General features: G+C 42.9%; 1 protein-coding gene across 1 annotated transcript in view; it reads right to left on the minus strand.

The window, feature by feature from the left end:
• Window positions 1–21,273, minus strand: part of NPC1 (NPC intracellular cholesterol transporter 1) — a 313,228-nt gene that overhangs the window by 90,569 nt on the left and 201,386 nt on the right. Inside the window, exons 17-19 of the mRNA XM_069220022.1 lie at window positions 19,706–19,795; window positions 11,087–11,277; window positions 1,004–1,119 (exon numbers count right to left, since the gene is read on the minus strand). Of these exons, the coding sequence (XP_069076123.1) occupies window positions 1,004–1,119; window positions 11,087–11,277; window positions 19,706–19,795 (397 nt within the window). The remainder of the gene's footprint in view (window positions 1–1,003; window positions 1,120–11,086; window positions 11,278–19,705; window positions 19,796–21,273) is intronic.

Consider the following 21,273-nt stretch of genomic DNA (forward strand, 5'->3'; position numbering starts at 1 on the left):
TTGGATTAACTTCTGGCACTTGTCCCTGCTACTTAAAGAAAGGATCATCTAAGTACCAACTTTAATGTGAGGTGTGTGCCGCACTTCAATATAGGAGGCACCAGAGGCTGAACCTAGGACAGGTTCCAGTGTGCTTCATGTCTACTGCATGAGAAGGATGCACAAGTGATACTGCAAGATGACTGGGCACACTTAGTAACTGTAACTTAGTTAAGAGTTTCTGTTTCATGGGTGACATACTTTTATGACGCACCAAAAAGAAGGTAAACATGATTATCAACCCTTGCAATTAGTTGGTCACTTTTGATCTTGCTAGAAGACAGAAGTATAGTTGTTTCCATGTTTGGAGGATTTGAAGGAATACAGATTACTCTGTGGGGTGATTTGGCAGCTGTGTTGCAGGAATGGTACGCACCCTATCGTAATGACCATATAATCCATGATGTGTATGCATTCAATGTGGGTATTCCCATGTGCTCCGTGAGTTTGTTCGCACCCAACTGCTGTGTTGTTATGCTTGCAGGTGAGCACTTAGGGGCACAGATTCACCAGCTCGCTCAAGCATGAAACACATTGCTTTGTAAATTCTGAGTGATAGGGCAAACTGAAAGAGCATGAGAAATAGCCCCAATAAGAACAATCTAGTACATTGTTATCACACACAATCACACCAATATGCATTAATTAGGAGCTACCAATGTGGAACATTAATAATGCAGGTTTCCCTACTGAACAGCATTTATTGAGTTTGTTGTCTCACAAGCAGACAAAGCTTTCATACAGTGCTTCAATTCTACATCAAGGCAAAACTAAGTTTGTAAAAAATGTATATAAAAACTTTTAAAGAGCAGAAGCATTTGTCTGATCAACTGCAGAATCCTAACATTATACACATTTTAAATACCTATAAAATTAAATTTTAAATCTCATGGACTCTCCGGAACACTTGGCTCAGCGAGCGAAATTGTAAGCAGACTATAAGAGAAAATAAGGTGGCTCTTACCAGAAGCGTTACAGAACGTTTCAGTGGTATTTCTGACTCTACAGCACGTTGACATTGGTTTAACCCAATCAAAATAGTCATCGATCCAGGAGGAAGGTGTATATCCAATCTTTGTGCTAAAATATAAAATAATAGAAGAAACAAAACCTTTAGTCACCTGGGCCAACATTCGCAAATATTCTATGCCCCATTTACAAAAAAAATGAAAAAGGGCATTCACGCTTGCAGATTCCTGCCAACAACTCATAAAATCTACAGGGTAGCACCTGGCCATCTATGCAAAATGTCCAGGTGCTATACTAATGCAATGCACTTATTGTCTGCAATTAAAACAAACCTCAAGGTTGATTAAATGTGTATTTGTAATTTTTTTTCATTTGGTAAATATTTTTTCACCGAGGCACACAAAACAGACGCAGCAACTTTTAGCAGTAAAGTTAAGAGTGCAAGTTGTGTGTGAAAAAACTTTCAGAATATCTGTGAATGCCCACAAAGCTATGATTATGGGTAATTACCACATTTCCAATGACAACACCACTTTGCCTTATCCCTTGGCAAAGCTATGTTCTCGCCTCTAATCCTACATGTGCAACTAATAAAAATACTGCACAGTACCAGATTTTCTGCAATACTAAGTTTCACCCTAAGCAGCCACAAATCCACTTTCTATGAATCAGAGTGTATCACTTACACTCATCGGTAGCACTTTCTGGAGATCAGAGTGAGGCGTGGAAATGTTTGTGAATTGGGCATTCTATTTCAAGAACGATTCTCATCACATTTATGCAGTGCTCAAAGAGTACCCTACACTTACAATTAGCTAAATCTTAAAACAAGGCAATACAAATGCAGTGAAGTAATTCCTGGAGTGGTAGGTTATCCTCTGAATGCAGATAGAAAAGGTAGGAGTGCTCCTGCTTCTCAGTTTTCACTAAAAGAAGGTTAATCATACCAGACAGGATGGCAGGTTGGGGTGATCAGGAAGCCTAAATTGTGGGAGCAGAATGGCAGATTGGGCAGTGCATAATTAGAGATCATAATTTGAGAAGAAGGAAAACGCAATTTACCTGTAACAGTCTGTTTGATTATTGCAGTGCTTTAGATTCACGTGCTGTGCACACTTCTGCCATCTAGTCTTGGGCGTTGTTTTCCTTCATAGTAGAGGTTTCGTTTTTTAAGTGACTCATCATCGACAAAACCCAAAATGCACCAGGGAACAGACTCCACCTTACAATGTGCATTCCCTTATGGGTGAAAGTTAGCATGTACAGAAATGCAAAGCTGGTCAGTCTATGTGTACTAGTGTAATGCAAATACATATTTAGAACTTGAATAAATGCAGTGAGCTTGCATCCAGGGAGGCGGGAGGGGACATGTGAATCTACAGCACTAGAAGAGGCAAACTGACTCCGATAGGTAAGTAACGTTTTCAGTATGCAACAGGTGCTGCTGTAGATCACGTGATCTGCATAGACTAAAAAGCAGTTTCCTTCCTCCCTAAAGCAGTAGCTTGCAAGCTGGAGCAGAAGACTTTAGAGCAAGCGTTTAATGACAGGTTGCCTAAGTTGTGTGTTTCTTGTGAGGCAAAAATGCCCATGCAATACTGCTTGGTGAAAGTGTGGATAGTAGATCTTTATGCAGCTTTATATATGACTGCAAGCAAGACTTCGCCTATAGAAAGTGGCTCCCTTTTTGGAGTCAAAAGTGCTTTGGCACAGAGTGTAGTGCCTGCTTCGCATTGGAATCGCAAACTTGAATACATATGAAAATCCACCTAGCAAGGTCTGCTTTGGAAATGGATTTCCTTAAGTGGGGCCGACTAAAAACTACAAAGATCAGCCAAGTCCTTCTAAAGGGTTGGATACAGTCTTAGTACATGAGTATTCTTTTGCTATCAAAAGTGCGTTTGTCTCTCTCTGCAACTGACTGAGGTTGAGGGGTTCGGGGGGGGATGATACCTGGCTAATGAATGGTTTGATTGACATGGAATAAGAAGAAGACCTTAGGCCGAAAATGTGAGGGTAAGGACGCCCCAATATTTGTGCAAGTGAATGATGGTTCCTCCAACATTAGGGTTTACAAATTTTTCAACTTTACAAACTAAAGTTAGAGCTAAGAGGACAACTTTTGTGAAAGAAACTACATCGCGCAACAGAATATTGGCTCCAATGGTAGTTCCGTGAGTTAGGTACAAATAATGCTGGGGTCCCATGAAGGAAGGCTCCATCGACAGGAATCTTGTATATCGACTATCTTTCTCGCTTTTGCAGGTAAGCTGCCACATGACCAGATGTACCTTTCTAGAAGAGCATGAGAAGCCTTCCTTTTTAAGGTGCAGCCAGGAACAGATGTCTTACATTGAAGTTTGTAAGGGCTGGTTGTAGAGACTGGTACAGTGGCAAAGGCATCTTTGCCATTTAGCTGCATAGCAAGCCCTTATAGTGAGCTAATAGATATTTTAAGAATTTGCATACTGTCTTCTGGAAGCTGAGATACCCAGACTCTAAGACTCCAAGAGCCAAACTGCAGGATTCAGTGTCATGAGGTTGGGATGGTGGCAACACTACCATACAAGAAACCTCCATTCCTCTTCATAATTCTGACTGATGATGCAACATCTGATAAAGGGGAAGCAGCTCCTGAAATGTCACCGCTATCTCGTGTAAGGCTTTTTCTGTATTGAGCATGGCTCTGAAGAATGGTTGCGTTTATTGGGGGAAGAGGTTAGACGTTTGAAATTTACTGTAAATATTTATGCACAGAGGAGAGAAATTGCTTGTTGACTATGTATGAGGTATTGCTCTCGGTTGTTGCTCTTTACTAGCCATTTGTCTAGGTATGAAAAGGCATACATTGCAATGTGTTGAAGATGCGCTGCAACCACTTCCAGACACCTAAGGGCAACTTTTTTGACCCCCCAAAAGGGCTGTACTTTGATCTGATAATGTTTTCCACTCATCCCAAACCTGTAATACAGCTGGTGTGCTCAGGGGATGGGAGCGAAGTAGGAGTCCTTGAGCTAGAGGGTCTCTGTATATTCCCTGAAGCAGTGCCACAGAGTGACGGCCTTGTAAAGTTGACACAAATTCCCGTCTGAAAGAGGAGAACTTTTTTTCTTTGGATTTTATTATTGTTGATAAGGCGTTTGGTGTGTAACAACATCCAATCCCCACACAACTAATTCAAAGTAAAATATATATCAATTAATACATCAATATTGTACGTATATGTCAATGATATTGTTAGGCATGCTTCAGTATTACCATATTTTATTTTTTTTAATAAATAATGCTCCAATTAAAATACAATGTATAGGAACAGCCCAAGCCCTATGTCACACAACCACAGAAGAAATTACACCATTAATGATCTGAGACAGATAGGGCAACCACCGAACCGCTCATTAATTGTCCATTATGATTCTTTTCCTTCGAAGAAACGTTTGACAGGTAAGTCCATTTTTGGGCATTTACGGTGGTTAAGTTACTCTGTTGATGTTTCGTCTCCTTATTGTCTAAATAGTACTTGAGACCATTTCAGGACATTATGCTGCGGTAAAAATACGCTGTGGACCCGTTTGTTACAGAAATACAGGGAAGGAGGTATCTCAAAAAGCAGCAAAATATAAAGGGCTGGTGTGGCTCAAGTCTGTCTCTGAAACGAGTCACTGTTTAGAAGAATAAATTGCTGAGTGAAATAGAAGTCAACCTGCATGAAGTCAAACGGTCTACAGCCAAGAGTCAAACACCGCCACCAGATATCACAATACAAGTATTTTTTAAATGTTAAGGAAAAACATGTAAAAAGTAAAATTAAGTTGACAACCTATATAAGAAGCAAAACAAATTAAGCTGGATAAAAAATGAACAATGATACTATGACCTTACACACCAAGTAGCCTAATGTATTTAAATTGGATTTATTTTTAATATTATACCATACGCACAAATTTAAAATGGATAAGAACAGAGAAAGCACGTCTATAAAGTAGCGTCATCCTAGTACTTATTACTAACGTATACCTCTACTGCACAGCCTCCTAACACCTTCTCTCCTTGCACCTAGACATTATTTAGCTTGCGTTACATGCTACAAATTCAGCCACTGCAATATGGAGTTAAACAAACACATAGGGTCTATCCCACAAGCATTTTGTGATTCTACAACACTGTGGTGGGCAAATACCAAAGTTTACAGGTGCAAATGCAACATTGTTATTCAGAAAACAAAACCAAGGTCTTAAACTGCAAGGTAAAAGCAAAACACTAGTGAACTCATTCAGAGTTGTGAGGTAAATGTGTTGCAATTACCGCATCCGGTAAATACAGATAAAACAAGGTGGGGTAGTTACCATTTCTGGAGGTCAGATGGATGCATACCATGTGGTATCAGTGTGATATGTTTCACATTTTGTAACCATTTTCACTCAGACAGTTTCACCATGGTTTTTCCTGGTGAAACTGAAGGTCTATAGTAATTATCATGTGTAGGAATTACTGTGCAATTTAGAATCTAGTTTTGTCTGCACATAAATTGGGATTTACTCATAATGATACACTGAGAAAAAATAATTCCATGATAAATATGCAGTTGCTATGGTAACACAAATACAGACTAAGGCCCTCATTATGACCCTGGCGGCCTCTAGACCGGCAAGGTCACAGTCAGACCCCTACATTCTGACCGTGTTGTTACCGCCACAGTCGGACCACGGGCACCAGCACTTTTCGCTCGCCCAACGGCCTGGCGGTCCCGATCCACCAGAGCAGCGCTGCAAGCAGTGCTTCCCTAGGGATTACGACCCCCCTCTCCTCTGCCGTTTACATGGCGGTTTCACCACCGTGTAAAGGTTGGCGGAGACTGGATGCCGGCGGAACCCCTCGGCCTGGACAGTGCAGAAGCCACCTTGGCCAGCCCTGTCACGCAAATCACTGTCAGACAGTGATTTGCACAATGGGTGCTGGTGCACTTGACGCACAACAGCATTGCCGCTGGCTCTATTATGAATCGGCATCAAGGTTGTTGTGCGTTTCTGCCCGCTGACCCAACAGGAAACTCACAATAGGACCAGCGGGAAGGAGACCGCACTTGTAGTCTCCTGACTGCAAGAGTTTGGCAGGCAGAAAAGACCACTGCCAAACTCGTAATTAGGGCTTAAATCTCAGTGTCATGCTTTTAAGGCCAGCAAGTGTTCCCAAATGGCACATAAGGCTTTTTCCAGCTCATGTTAAATACTCATGGGCAGTGAAAAGGACATAATGAATTCAAGAAAAGAACAAAAACACTTGAAAGCCAGATCCCACAGTGAAGCATCTGACACTAATTGAGAAAACTACAGTGAATATGGATGAATTCAGGCATTGCATTTTGGTGACTCTCAACCTACCTCCTCAAATCCAAAGTAACATGATGAATCACGGCCCAAAAAATGCTTGGGGGACTTGTACAATAAGAATACCTGTTCACTTCATATTTAATCTGTTTATCAACTCTCGGAGAGCCTATCGGTAAATCGGACTTTTCTCAAGTTGTATCAGCTTGAAAGTCCAACAGAGACTATAAAATATAAGACACCAGCGCAAAACACTTCTAGTCTCGGCAGCTAGACCAACTTTCTCTGTCACACTAGATGTGACTATGCCCATATAAAGGATCGGAACAACTAAGTGATTACAGCATTGTCTGAATTACCAACATAAGACAATCTACATTACATGACTATGTGACCTCAGCACACCAAATATCTAATGTCTGATCAATTAATGTGAGAACCTGGCTGTTAGAATTCGACCTTTGTCGTTCTTTACCAATGGGAATGGCCCTGAGGAAGGTGACCTATAACCATTAGGAACACCGAAACGCGCGTAGGCCGTTAGTTCCCACAGCACACCCTTGCTGTAGTGACACCACCTTGATCCGCTCTCTTTCCAACATAGACTATTTTTGTATTAGATTATCATTGATGCATATTTATTCATTTACTTTCTGAGTATTGTCTTTATATGTTTGTATTTATTGTACTTTTCATGTATTTGTTTATTAATGTTGTCATACGTGTAAGAAACAAATATATTTTTTGATTTGATCATACTGTTAATTGTCGTCTAGTTTGACTGTGGTGTGCCTGAACCAGAACATTAGTGTTTCATTAATTCATATTTTTATATTTTATTATTACTTGTTTATTATAGTATTCTATTAAAGTTTTCCTTGTTGTGATTTTGTCCCCAGTTTTCCCTTGTCATTATTTGATTCTGTCTAGCAGTCCGGCATCATTTCCTTCAATGATTTTAACTCATCAGTCTCCATTTATCAGTCCCTACAGGGCTTTACTTCTGAAGATTAATTGATCTTCAGACAATATATTATTATTGTAGCTCATGTTGTAGTTTCTCCTACCTACATTTTTCCCTGATTGAGCTACTAGCATTCTTTTAGGGAACCCCTTTATAGTTTTTCACTCATTCGTAACTAAATGGAGTGCCCTACTGTATTCATGAGGCAGGGAATTCAAGTCAGGTTTAAAAAAGAAAAATGTGGGACTGGAGTTTCTGGTGAAGGTCAATTGTTTGCCCTAGAGGAAAAACTGAAGTGCCATAGTGGATTAACCGCACCTAAAACACTATTCAGTATGCTGTAGAGTTCTCAAACAGTACTTAACAAAAGGCATCTTCATTGTCATTATCCAAATAAGAATTGGTACCAGTGGTCTAGTTTGACAGTACAGAGAGCTAATGTACTAAACCTCTAGTTGCAATTAGTAGTTAAATTTGTTACTAGAAACATATTTTGCTACCCAAACTATATACTAGTAAGCAAGTTCGTAAGGTAAGGGTTTGGACTGAGTCTTAATCGAGCCTACCTAATTAACATTTATGAGGTAGTCTCAAACTGCAACTCAATCCAATTGATGCTTGCCTGCAAGGGACAGCAGACCAGCATGTCTATGACTTTATTAGAGAATCATATATGGGTTACTGAACATGGGACTGTTGAATACTTCGATAATCATTGTGCCAGTGCATCTCTTGTTAAGCCTTTATCTGTCTAATCACTCGTTGGTATCAAGGAATTTTGGTCACTTACTCTTATGGAATACACTTGGGGTATGCCCACTGGATCTTGATGGTAACAAGACTTTCTTTGTGATCTTAAGTAGGGCTATGAGATGCAGAGGCTCATGTAGAGTGACTTGTTCTGTTGAGGTTTTTTAGGAACACTACTATGTGCATACTGTATGGTGACGATTCATTAGTATTTGTACGAGGATTTGTATTGGGACGATTTGTTCGATTGATATCGGGATTAAAAGGTGGGGGAATGACGCTCTACACAAGGCAAAATTTAATTCATCTAGGACTGCATTAGGATTATTGCAAGAACACACTACAATATGGCTGAAAGCAATAGTTGTAAGGGAAGTCACCCAACCCTTTTTCTATGTCACTTACATTCTTCTTTGATAAGGTGACGGGAACAATGGTTCCTCACCCGTGATCAAGGCGAGGTTACAGAGAAACATGTTGGGTTGTTTTTCGTATCTGGGCACCACAATAAAGTGCTGTTTAAGCTGTAATTATCCTCAACTCTTTCTCTACTGGAGTGGTGGTTGCCACTAGGTAGTTATAAATTAGGATTGTGGCCCTCATTATGACCCTGGCAGTCACCAGACTGCCAGGTCCACGGCTGCAGTCGGACCGCCGCTAAAGTGGCAGTCCGACCGCAACCTTATGACCACGGTGAAAACGCCACAGTTGGACCACCGGCACCGCCAGGTTGCTTCCAGTTGACAGCCTGGCCGTCTTGGCAGTTGTAATCCGACAGGACACACAGCCCTGGGGATTACAAGTCCCCTTTCCACAGCTGTAGTCCGGCGGAAATGGGGTGCCAGGGGACCCATTGCGCTTTCCGCTGCCCGAATTACGGGCAGTGGAAAGCGCAACGGGTGCTGCTGCACCCCGCACACCGCCACATTGGAGCCGGCTCAATTACGAGCCAGCATCAATGTTAAGGCCCTGCGGTGAACTCCTAATAGGGCTCGCAGTGTTCAGGCCAAACGACTTTGGCGGGCGGCAGAGGCCGCCTGCCAAACTCATAATGAGGGCCTTAGTTTGTATAGAAAAAGCGTTTTTTTGCTTGCCTATATCACTGGCGCCAGTTGACAAATCTTCACAAAATGTTCCCCCAAAAATTGAGAGTCACATGAGCTGCTGTCTGGAAAATGTCGGTGTGCTCCGTCAAGTGGGGGCTGAGATGGGGGGGGTGAAATTTAGAGCTTTTCCAATGTTAATTCCCATAGAAAAAAACGGAACAGCGATAGCGCAAAAACCACTGGACGGAATTACACATGATTTGGCAGAAATGTAGCTCTTGGTCCAGAGAGAGCCCTTTTTGTTATTTGGTTTAAATCCGTTCAAAATGTTTTTGAGAAGATCAAGGAAATCCAGGGCTAAAAAGCATTTTTTTTATTTTACGGTCGGATCCGCTGTAAACTCAAAAACATTTTGTTAAAAAAAAAAAAACAAGGAGTGTACTCCTGCACTTTCTTATCATGAAGCCCCCGGGGTGGGCCAAGTCCCGGGGGCATTTCTTTAGAAATGCCGGGAGACCTTCTGCCCCTCCCCCCCCTTTTTAAAATTGAATATTTGCCCACATCCTCCCCCCAGGGCTGTTATGACATTTCTTTTGGGAGTTGGGGGGGGGGGGGGGGTTAACAAAATAAAAAATGCTTTGTCTAGGGGCGAAGTAGTCTGTGTGTATATATGTATACATGTACACACACATACTACTAGTACTACTACTACTTCTCCCCCAGACAAACCATTTTTTGTTTTGCTGACAACTTTGGCGCCGTTGGACAAACCTTCAGGAAATATTTGAAACCTGTACGCTAGTTATTTCAGCTGCTGGAAAGTTTCGGGGTGATTTGTCAAGCAGGGGCTGAGAAAAAGGGGTGTCCCAAAACACTTTTTTCCCTCATGCAATGTCTATGGGGATTTTGCAATTTATTTAAACGTGACTACAGCCCAAACTGCTAAACCGATTTACACCAAATTTTGGAGAAAGGTAGATCTTGGTCCACAAAGATCTCTTTTTGTTATTTGGTGCAAATGTGTTCAGTAGTTTCGAAGATAATAAAATGAAAAAAACAGATACCTAGGGAGACAGATCCTTTGCAGCTCCACCCACTGGGGATCTGCAGATCCAGGTAAAAAGCAAGTCCCTGATTGGCTGGACACAACCTGTCAGGAAAGTTGCTGCCATTTTGTTTGCCGCTTGGGTCGCGGGAGGGAAAAATAAAATGTAAAAACACACAAATGGTCAGGATACAAGCATCCCGATCCCATAGGGCACATGGAAGGATCTGTGAGGGACCCCCTCAGAGGCATTTTTTTTTTTTTGCACAATCTGCCGATCTACTGCATCCATCCGCGCAACCCACAGTATAACTTCACGTGGGATCCGCGGTTCCAAAGCACAAAAAAAAAAATACACCAACTCACACACCAACCCCTGCTGCACACAGTAATAATATATTACTTTATGTTAAAAAAAATAGACATTTCCTGGAAAAAAAAAAAAAAAAACGTTAAAGGGACGTTATAGCTTGGTTCACGTTTTAACCATACAAAACCATATAAATTCTGCAGTTATAGTTGCACTTTTCTGAAGAAATACAACTTCTGTGGTTAAGTAACTTTAGGCCACGAGTTATAGTTCCTTAACATAAGTATAAATATGCCAAACTATAACAACCCTGTAACTTTTCGTTTATTCAGTAGTTTATTTACTATATAATTTTGTATAGTGACAAGCTTACCTTTTGTAATTCAAAGAACCTGCATTCTATTTGTTACTTGGGTTCTCCAGGTTTTGCTTAAACTTTACCTTTTTGGTGATAGTGGGCAACTATCACCTTAGGGTGCACCTATAAACTGGACAAATTACCCCTTTCATTTGGCCAGAAAAATTGCTAATATATGGAAATGCTATCATTCCCTATTTTGATCATTATATCATTTTTCAAAGGGGCTACACACAAAACATAATTTCAAGAGAAAGCATTAAATGGGCTTTACTTACTAATTGCTAAGTTGGGAAGCACTGTAAATTTGCTGAACAAGAGAATTATTGTTGCAGCCTGTTCCACCGCATACCATGTTTTGCCCTTTCTCTGAGGTATAGTTGTGCCCTTCTTCTATCACAAAATATACAGGGGGACCAGTGTGTAGGTATTCGCCAAGAGACTTAAAATAGTTCAGCACGTAGGAGTCCTAGAAGGTAAATGTGATAAAGTTTGAAAAAAATTCAGCACAATTTAATTAAATTAAAAGACCAAAGACATTTCAGGTCAGAATTCCAAACTTAATACACAACATGCACAGATGTATACAGGCCAATTTTAAATCACTTTTGGAGGGAAAAAAGGAAATGCTACGCATCACATAATCTACATTTCTGCTTGTCCCCTAGGAGCCAAGAAGTGATCCAACAGGGGTCCTCGTTTTTAGGTTTGATATGTGACGAGTGTAAGGAAATGCCTCCTTGGCATGGTTAACCCCTAACTTTTTGCCTTTGCTGATGCTAAGTTATGATTTGAAAGTGTGCGGCGACCCTGCTAACCAGGCCCCAGCACCAGTGTTCTTTCCCTAAACTGTACCTTTGTCTCCACAATTGGCACAACCCTGGCACTTAAAGGGCTGCTGCATGTCTTATGCCATCCTGGGGACCCCTCACTCAGCACAGGCACACTGCCTCTCAGCTTGTGCCTGCTGGTGGGGAGAAAATTACTAAGTCAACATGGCACTCCCCTCAGAGTGCCATGCCAACCTCACCCTGCCTGTGACATAGGTAAGTCACCCCTCTAGCAGGCCTTACAGCCCTAAGGCAGGGTGCACTATACCACAGGTGAGGGCATATGTGCATGAGCACTATGCCCCTACAGTGTCTAAGCAAAACCTTAGGCATTGTAAGTGCAGGGTAGCCATAAGAGTATATGGTCTGGGAGTTTGTCAAACACAAACTCCACAGTTCCATAATGGCTACACTGAAAACTGGGAAGTTGGTATCAAACTTCGCAGCACAATAAATGCACACTGATGCCAGTGTGCAATTTATTGTAACATACACCCAGAGGGCATCTTTGAGATGCCCCCTGAATACCTACCTGACTTCTAGTGTAGGCTGACCAGTTTCTGCCAGTCTGCCACACACCAGACATGTTGCTGGCCACATGGGGAGAGTGCCTTTGTCACTCTGTGGCCAGGAACAAAGCCTGTACTGGGTGGAGGTGCTTCTTACCTCCCCCTGCAGGAACTGTAACACATGGCAGTGAGCCTCAAAGGCTCACCCCTTTTGTTACAGCGCCCCAAGGCATCCCAGCTAGTGGAGATGCCCGCCTCTCCGGCCACTGCCCCCACTTTTGGCAGCAAGGCTGGAGGAGATAATGAGAAAAACAAGGAGGAGTCAGGACAGCCCCTAAGGTGTCCTGAGCTGAGGTGACCCCTGTCTTGAGAAATCCTCCATCTTGAGTTTGGAGGATTCCCCCAATAGGATTAGGGATGTGCCCCCCTCCCCTCAGGGAGGAGGCACAAAGTGGGTGTAGCCACCTTCAAGGACAGTAGTCATTGGCTACTGCAATCCCAGACCTAAACACACCCCTAAATTCAGTATTTAGGGGTTCCCCAGATCCCAGGAAATCAGATTCCTGCAACCTGAAGAAACAAGAAGGACTGCTGACCTACAGGCCTGCAGAGAAGGAGGAAGACGACAACTGCTTTGGCCCCAGCCCTACCGGCCTGTCTCCAACTTCGAAAACCTGCTCCAGCGACGCATCCGACAGGGACCAGTGACCTCTGAAGCCTCAGAGGACTGCCCTGGACTAAAGGACCAAGAAACTCCCTTGAACAGCGGCCCTGTTCAAAACCAGCTACTTCTTTGCAACAAAGAAGCAACTTTCAAAGACTGCACATTTCCCGCCTGAAGCGTGAGACTTCACACTCTGCACCCGACGCCCCCGGCTCGAGATCCGGAGAACAAACACCTCAGGGAGGACTCCCCGGAGACTGCGAGCCCGTGAGTAACTAGACGGCCCACCTGAACCCCCACAGCGACGCCTGCAGAGAGAATCCAGAGGCTCCCCCTGACCGCGACTGTCTGTTACAAGGGACCCGACGCCTGGAACCAACACTGCACCTGCAGCCCCCAGGACCTGAAGGAACAGAACTTCAACGCAGGAGTGACCCCCAGGTGACCCTCTACCTTGCCCAGGTGGTGGCTGTCCGAGAAACCCCCCTGTGCCTGCCTGCACCGCTAGAGTGACCCCCAGGTCCCTCCATTGTTTCCTACCTGAAACCCGACGCCTGCTTTGCACACTGCACCCGGCAACCCCGGAGCCACTGAGGGTGTGTTTTGTGTGCCTACTTGTGTCCCCCCAGTGCTCTACAAACCCCCCCTGGTCTGCCCCCTGAGGACGCAGGTACTTACCTGCTGGCAGACTGGAACCGAAGCACCCCTTTTCTCCATAGGCGCCTATGTGTTTTGGGCACCTATTTGACCTCTGCACCTGATGGGCCCTGAGCTGCTGGTGTGGTAACTTTGGGGTTGCCCTGAACCCCCAACGGTGGGCTGCCAATGCCCCAGAACTGAGACTTGTAAGTGTTTTACTTACCTCCCAATCTAACCTTTACTTACCTCCCCCAGGAACTGTTAATTTTTGCACTAGTCCACTTTCAAAATAGCTTATTGCCATTTTTACCAAGGCTGTACATGATATTGTTTTCATTCAAAGTTCCTAAAGTATCTAAGTGAAGTACCTTACATTTAAAGTGTTTAATGTAAATCTTGAACCTGTGGTTCTTAAAATAAACTAAGAAAATATATTTTTCAATATAAAAACCTATTGGCCTGGAGTAATTCTTTGAGTGTGTGTTCCTCATTTATTGCCTGTGTGCGTACAACAAATGCTTAACACTACCCTCTGATAAGCCTACTGCTCGACCACACTACCACAAAATAGAGCATTAGAATTATCTATGTTTGCCACTATCTTACCTCTAAGGAGAACCACTGGACTCTGTGTACAATATTTATTACTTTGAAATAGTATATACAGAGCCAACTTCCTACAACGAGCTTTCACCTTTCCAAGCAAACATACTGTATTCTATACTTAGTTTAAGGTGCTTTGCATCAGTCACCTTCAGCCTTTGGCTTTTTTTTTTTTGTTTGAGAACTTTTTAGCTATTAGCTTGAGACACTGTAAAAACCATTGACTGTCAATCTCTGCAGGAGCACTTCGGTCTCACAATTTTTCTACAGGCCGAGTGTTTTCTTTCACCTCTGGGATGCAAGAGTAACTGTCTTAAATATTAAATGTTGCTCTCATCAATGCATTTTGTGTACACAGCAACATTTATTTTCAGTGTTTAGCACTGCAGCAGGCATTTGGTATTGGTTTTGCCAATGTTTGAGTGTGACCACAAACCTACTGTCTTTGCCACTGCTTGTCTTGAGTTAGTTTCACCACATAATAAGGAGCCAAAGACAAGCTAAAAGATGTGGTGGGGACAAATAACAGTTCACATCCAGATTGTGGGTATGATCTTCAGCAGAGCTGTGATGAAGCCCAGGTACATATAAGGATGATACCCCAGTTGAAATATCTCTGCATTGCAGTGAGGGTGTGTGCAGATTTGTCCTGCTATGTAACAATCTGTAAATGTTTTAAAGCCACAAAGGGTTTTCTACTCTCACTGGCCAAATGGTTTGAAGGGTGATCTACATGGCACAAATTTCAGATCACAGGAACAAACAGTACATGCAAGGGAATTTAAGAGCATAGCACAAAGAATGCCCAAGTCCCACTATATAAGAGGCTTCTTAAAAGGAAGAAACATCTATTAATTGATTTATTTAGGTTTTGGTTGGGATTGGATCAGGTCATTTCAGCACCCGATTTCTGTATAGTTAGGTTTAACACAGCAACAATGTTGATAACACCAAGGCATTCAAATGCTGTACAGGTCTGATGTCCGTATGCTAAAATAGAGCACTAGAGCCAGCACAACTTTTGGACCTACTGCACCAGAAGGATCACTCCTAATTACAATACATATCTATATTAAATCGGAAAAGAACCTCTTCGTCATAAATGATTGAATCAGCCATACACATAATTAGTGAGCCAATAATCTCCTGATCTTAGTTGAAAAGAGCAAGGGAGGAGGCATGTTTTAGGGAAGAGGCTTTGGTTCTTCAGTGACCTTATCAGGTATTTCTTGAAAAAGAATGTTTCAACCTGTAGGGAAATGGGTTATAAGATGAGCGGAGTGGAAGCACCGCTCAAATAATTAACACACACACTTGTCAGGGTGAATGACGAAAGCCATTAAATAAACCTGTGCTTAACCCTCTTGTAGCATGGTCAAGCAGTCACGCTTAACTTAGAGGCAATGTGTGAAGTGTTTATGCAGCGCTCAAACAGTAATAAAGAGAAAACATAACACAAGCATAAAAACAATCCCAAACCAATTTAGAACAATAGAGAATATTTTAATGAATAAAATGTCACTGAAGCGACAAAAATCCAATAAGTAGAACTGGAGTTATGAGTTGTTAAACTTTTAAGTGAAAATAGTGCCAAAAAGCACATAGTGCCCCTCGCAGCTATCTGGTTGCGCTGGACCGGGTCATAGACATTCAGGCCCACCACAATGGAGTGCTGGTGGGATAAAGTGACCAGGTTTGTCCCGGCGAGGAGTTTATCTTCTCAAAGTCCAAGTCTGTGTGTGGAACCTTAGCAGGAGCTTTGCATCGGCGGGGGCTGAAAGGAGAGAATTGTTGGCGCGAGGTGCGATCATCACTCAGGACCTGGGGAGCACCCCTTGGGGATCAGGAGTCACTCCAGCAAAGGCCAGCAGTATGGCTCAGGTAGGTCCAGTTGGTGTTGGTCTACTGGGCAATTGCGGGCAAGGCCTCCAGAAGCTTGTTGAGTCCCTGTAGCTCAAACTAAAACGACAACCAACTGACCTTTGAAATCACTTCTGGGGATCCTGAGATAAAACCAAGCAGGTCCAGTCTTCCTCCTTCACGCAGCATGAAGACCTTCTTCTGAATCTTCCACCGATCCAAGAGTGTTTGGAGGAGAGGTTCTGAAGGTACCACATTTATACCTAGTGTCAAGCCTTTGTGTGGAGGGCAATGCCTGTCCTACTTTCAAACTGGTTTTGATCAGTTCTTCCCTTTCCCAAGGTTTGGCTCTCATCTTTCTAGAGGGACAAATGTAAAGGCAGTCCTGGTGCTAGCTTCCTTTGTGTTTGCAGGGCAGGGGCTTTCAAGTGTAATCAGGGAAGGGTGCACGTCTTCCCAGCAATCCTGTCAGAAAGGCCCACTCCCTCTACACCCAGGCCTCCATTTCTGGAAGGAATATACAACATTCCACAGGAGAGGGATTCACAGTCATATGACCCTAGACATGGGCATAAAAGCACTTTTGGTTTATGTATAAAAATGACAAATTTTTAAAAGTGACATTTTCAGAACAGTAACTTAAAATCAGACATTACCATTAAAGAAGATTTAAAATTACAAATCAAATGAGTAGAAGAAGTATTTCTCTCTCTATTCCCTAACTGAAGTTATCACGTATTAAGTATAATAACGTTACCCTAAGTTAGTCCATGGGAGAGACACCCTTGCTAGGGGAAAAATGATTTTAGGCGTTTTTCAATGTCAGGAGATGTAAAACTTAAGTTCACATTGCCTACTTTGTAAATACCATGCACCCTTCCCAATGAGCTCTTAGGGCCTATCTTAAGGGTGACATAAGTATTAAAAATGAAGGCATGGGCCTGGCAAAAGGATTATTTTGCCAGGTTGAAATGGCAGTTTAGAACTGCACCACGGGCTGCAGTGGCAAGTATGACACATGTTTTCCAGTGCTACTTTAGTGGGCGGGCCAATGAGTGCTGCAGCCCACTAGTATCATGTAGTACCGCTTACTAGGGAAGTATAAGGAAATTAAATGTAAAAATCAGGGATATGCCAATGTCCCAATCTTTAATGGAGAGAGCACAAGCACTTTATCTCTGGTTAGCAGGGGTAAAGTGGATAGAGTCCTAAATCTCAACAAAAACAGGTTTGCCAATGTAGGGCAATCTGGGGTGGCCCTACAGAAAAGGCCCACTGCAACAGAACCCATACCTGAACAGCACACATTCTGGGTATAGTTTCAGTTTGGGTGGAAACTCTAGAAACAATTGTTAAAAGCATGTTGTTTTTCAAACTGCAGGATTTCTGGACATTAGAGGTCCTTGCTACAACGAGAGGAACATGAGCAAAAGGCAGTGTTTTGCCAAATATATTTGGGTACTGAGGTGCAGTACGGCTACGCTGTCAATTTGATTTGCCACACAATTATACCAGTGGCTGCTGAAAGAATATGAAGTGTGAGTCTGCTTTTTGATGGGCCCGTCTTTAGTGATTTAAATTTTTATCTAAAAGCACAATATCTCTGGTAAACACACAAGCTGGTGAGATAATTCACACAATTCAGGAAATCAGGGCAACAGGCCACAGCCAACGGGCTCTGTGAATGTGGAGGAAAACAGATATGGGGTGCGTGGAACAGTGCAGGTTCATCCAGATGCTGGAGAAAAGAGAATCAGCAGCTCCGATTTTAAGTTTCGTCAGTGCATCTGGTTACCTAGGCTGCAAGGATTTTATGGCTTGTAGGCATCGAGGTTTCTTAAGGCAACCTCTGGGTAGACCTTCTGGCCAGCTTGACCTTGGGCACATCTCTGAGCCAGGTACAAGTTTGTTCTGTCTGGCAGTTAAGCTTCCCTTCTTCTAGTTAAAACAAAATGGATTATGGAACAATCAAGGGTCTAGGGTTTTCTCTCAGCCCTTAAGGAGGCCATCCAACAGGAAATGGTCAATCCCTGGGAAAGTGCTTTCAACCACTGGTGTGCAGTCTCTGCTCAACTCAAAATATAGATGAAGTAATAGTTCCTGGTTCGAGGATAGCAATGAGCTTCATATTTTGGTGGCAAAGACAGGGATTAAAGTATTTATTTAATTAAAGGTTTCAAATTTGGCTCAAATGGTGAAGAAGTACTTCCGTGACCTTTGTCCCTTTTCCTTGGGCACTCTTGAAGCTAGGAGTCAGAATGCAAGCCAATCAGAACTGGTGGTGGTGTGTGTTTGTTGAAACTATGCTGGGCAAGCCACAGATCTTAGGTTGCTAGGCAGAAACATTCAAGTCAGGACAAAGGTGGGTTTCACTAGGCTCATGCTAAACTTAATCCTTCAATGAAATGCACAGGTATTTTCCCCACACTGGGAAACCCTAGTATCAGGGAGAGGGCTCTAATCAGAGCGGCAGGTCATCCTGCAGGAAACCCACCATGTAGCCATACACATTGTGTCTTAAGTGGATACCTGCCATTTTTCATACATTACGCGAGTCAAGGATAAGCAAATCATACACATATATGGAAAAGAAAGGAGGCCCCGTTATAGGAGAATGGATAAATATTTTAAAGGAACAATCAATAAGCAGGCTCCCACCCAGGGGGTGTAGCCCTGATCCCTATCACACTAACACTCCTGCCGAGTTGGGTGTACACGCTGAGTGTATTTTCTTTCAGGAATTATAGGTTCTGCTGGTGAGTACCTCTTGATGAAAGTGGAAGCATGTTCAATACACTCACAGGTGCCAAAGGGCCATGCAGAAGACGGAAGTCCAAAAACAAGTTAAGCAAGCTTGTGAAAGACAATAGGTTTGGCATTTGGAAGCTGTGGATATGTCCAAACATACTGCAGTTAAGCTCACACAAAACATCTGAAAAATTGATGCAAGAGAAACAAAGATTGCTTTACTTTTTACATCCCCTTTTCCTGTTTTTGTCAGTGCACATGCCAAGTGCTTCTGGGCCACTATCCAACTGATTCAAATGCAAACTAGTCCCTAGAAGGACCCATCCAAACAGTCAATAGAATAAGTGTAAGATTAAAATACTCCTTTGGGCTGATTCATGATTTCATTTGCAATTTCTCAAGCTAACGTCAGAAGAATCCAGAGCAAAATAAGCCAAAGGTACAAGGAGGCTAGCCCTCAATCCTGCCAAATATAGAATACAATATGCTCACTGTCAATGGTTTAAGCGCCATACACAGTAAACCTAAAAATTAAGCTGGGGCACTATGTTCCAAGCTGGCTTGGTGCATGTGCAACACCTGCTAAAATTCATTTGTGCCATCAAAAGTCCAAAGGGGGAGGACACTTTTGTATCTTTACGAAATGTAAGAATGTAAAACCTACTGCCAGAGTCTGACAGTGACTGAGGAAAGGCCCAGCCTGAGGTGCAGGATGAACACCTCCTACTTCCACTATGAGGCTTGACTGCTACCATCATGTTGTGTCTGTCTCAAAGTGCTAAGAGGCCTTAAGGTAAACATTTGCCCTCTACAAAATAAAGGACAGACAGCCTGGACTGCAGCACATTAAAAATGCAATGTAAATGAACAAACATTAACAGCCTCTAGGCACCAGTGAAATCTGCTGGTAGAATGATACATTATTTAAAACACAACATGTTTTAGGTCCCATTCATGCACAACTACAGGTGGTGTAAATATAGAAAAACGCGCGTTTGCCAGATGTGCGTTTTCTTCATCCAGCTCTCACCAAGCAATACTTACATCGGGCATCGAAAGAGACTGATCCAATCCTATCTCCACTTTGCTAACAACGGCAATACTGAAGGACAAAATCCCAACAAACACCGAGATCTGAAAGAAAACAACAGAAGAATTATCTAGGCACAGAAGTGCTGCACTCCGGATATGCACATATGGCCTCCTCACTCCGCAGAAAGTGTGACATTTGCATTCATTTTCCAGTTATTAAGTAATGTAGGACTGCGGCTTGGCCCGTCAACAGGATATTGGCCCAAAAAAATGAAGACTCGAATAGGCAAAGTAAGAATGCAATACCAGTGTACATGCATAATCTGGTAGACACCAGAGACCAGTGGAAAAGGAAGAAGCTGGTCATAATGGGAGATCGGCATATGTAGCTGCTGTGGCGTAAGAAGTCCAACTCGAAAGGACTCGAGCAGTGAGAGGGAGGTTGTAAATCACGTTGTTATTCTCGAGGCAGAGCTTACTCATCCCACAGGCTGCCATGAGGACCATGTTTAATTATTTATTTATAGGTTTTTGTAAAGTGTACCCATTCAGTTACCTCAGAGAACTGAGTATGGGAGAAGTACAATTAGAAGTACAAATGTGCTTGATAAAATGGATTGTTCAATGTGCTTCAGTCATGACCCCTGGTAAGTGTAGAGTTCAAAAGAAACTAACTCTCAATGGTTTGTTTTCCAGACGCATCCTGAACAGTGACTGCATTCATATCTGCGATTGGGGTTCAGGGGATTCACCTTTCTTGGCAATTGAGTCATTTTCGCAGCTACCACAAACACTCCAGGATTAATTAAAACACGTTGTTGGGCTACACGAAAGAAGAGTCCATGGTGAACATAAGCCCCTAGGGATAGGTGGGATTCCTTCTCTCCAGTCCAATGTCTCTAGCTAAACTCCCTGGGTTTACATACACAAGACATGCAAGGGGCCTACTAAAGGAATATTCTCACCTTTGAACCTTGCTGATATGCAGATAGTGACATTACCTACATCGTGCTTGTCAGGCCCCATTCTGCTCAGCATGCTTGCTCTGAAATCCCACCCATAGCCTTGCATAAGTAGGCAGGATGACAAAGGTTCCCACATCACTTATACCTGGTCTCAGTCAAACTTGCTCCACAAACCGCAGTTAAAAAAAAAGTTCAGAAGGTATCTGTGTCAAAAGTAATGAAAATGTCACTTACCCAGTGTACATCTGTTCGTGGCATCAGTCGCAGTAGATTCGCATGTTCTGCAATAGCTCGCCATCTGGTGTTGGGCCGGAGTGTTACAAGTTGTTTTTCTTCGAAGAAGTCTTTCGAGTCACGGGACCGAGTGACTCCTCCTTTTGTCTCCATTGCGCATGGGCGTCGACTCCATCTTCGATTGTTTTTCCCCGCAGAGGTTGAGGTAGGAGTTGAATTGTAGTAATAGTGCCCATGCAATGGAGTGACTAAGTATGCACCTATTTAAGGTTGAGATGATACATATAGAAATAATTGAAGGTAACTTCCAAACTGCTACAGGCTCCCGGGGAGGCGGGTGGGCACATGCGAATCTACTGCGACTGATGCCACGAACAGATG

This window comes from Pleurodeles waltl, chromosome 2_2 (assembly GCF_031143425.1).
Source record: "Pleurodeles waltl isolate 20211129_DDA chromosome 2_2, aPleWal1.hap1.20221129, whole genome shotgun sequence".
Classification (NCBI taxonomy): Eukaryota; Metazoa; Chordata; class Amphibia; order Caudata; family Salamandridae; genus Pleurodeles; species Pleurodeles waltl.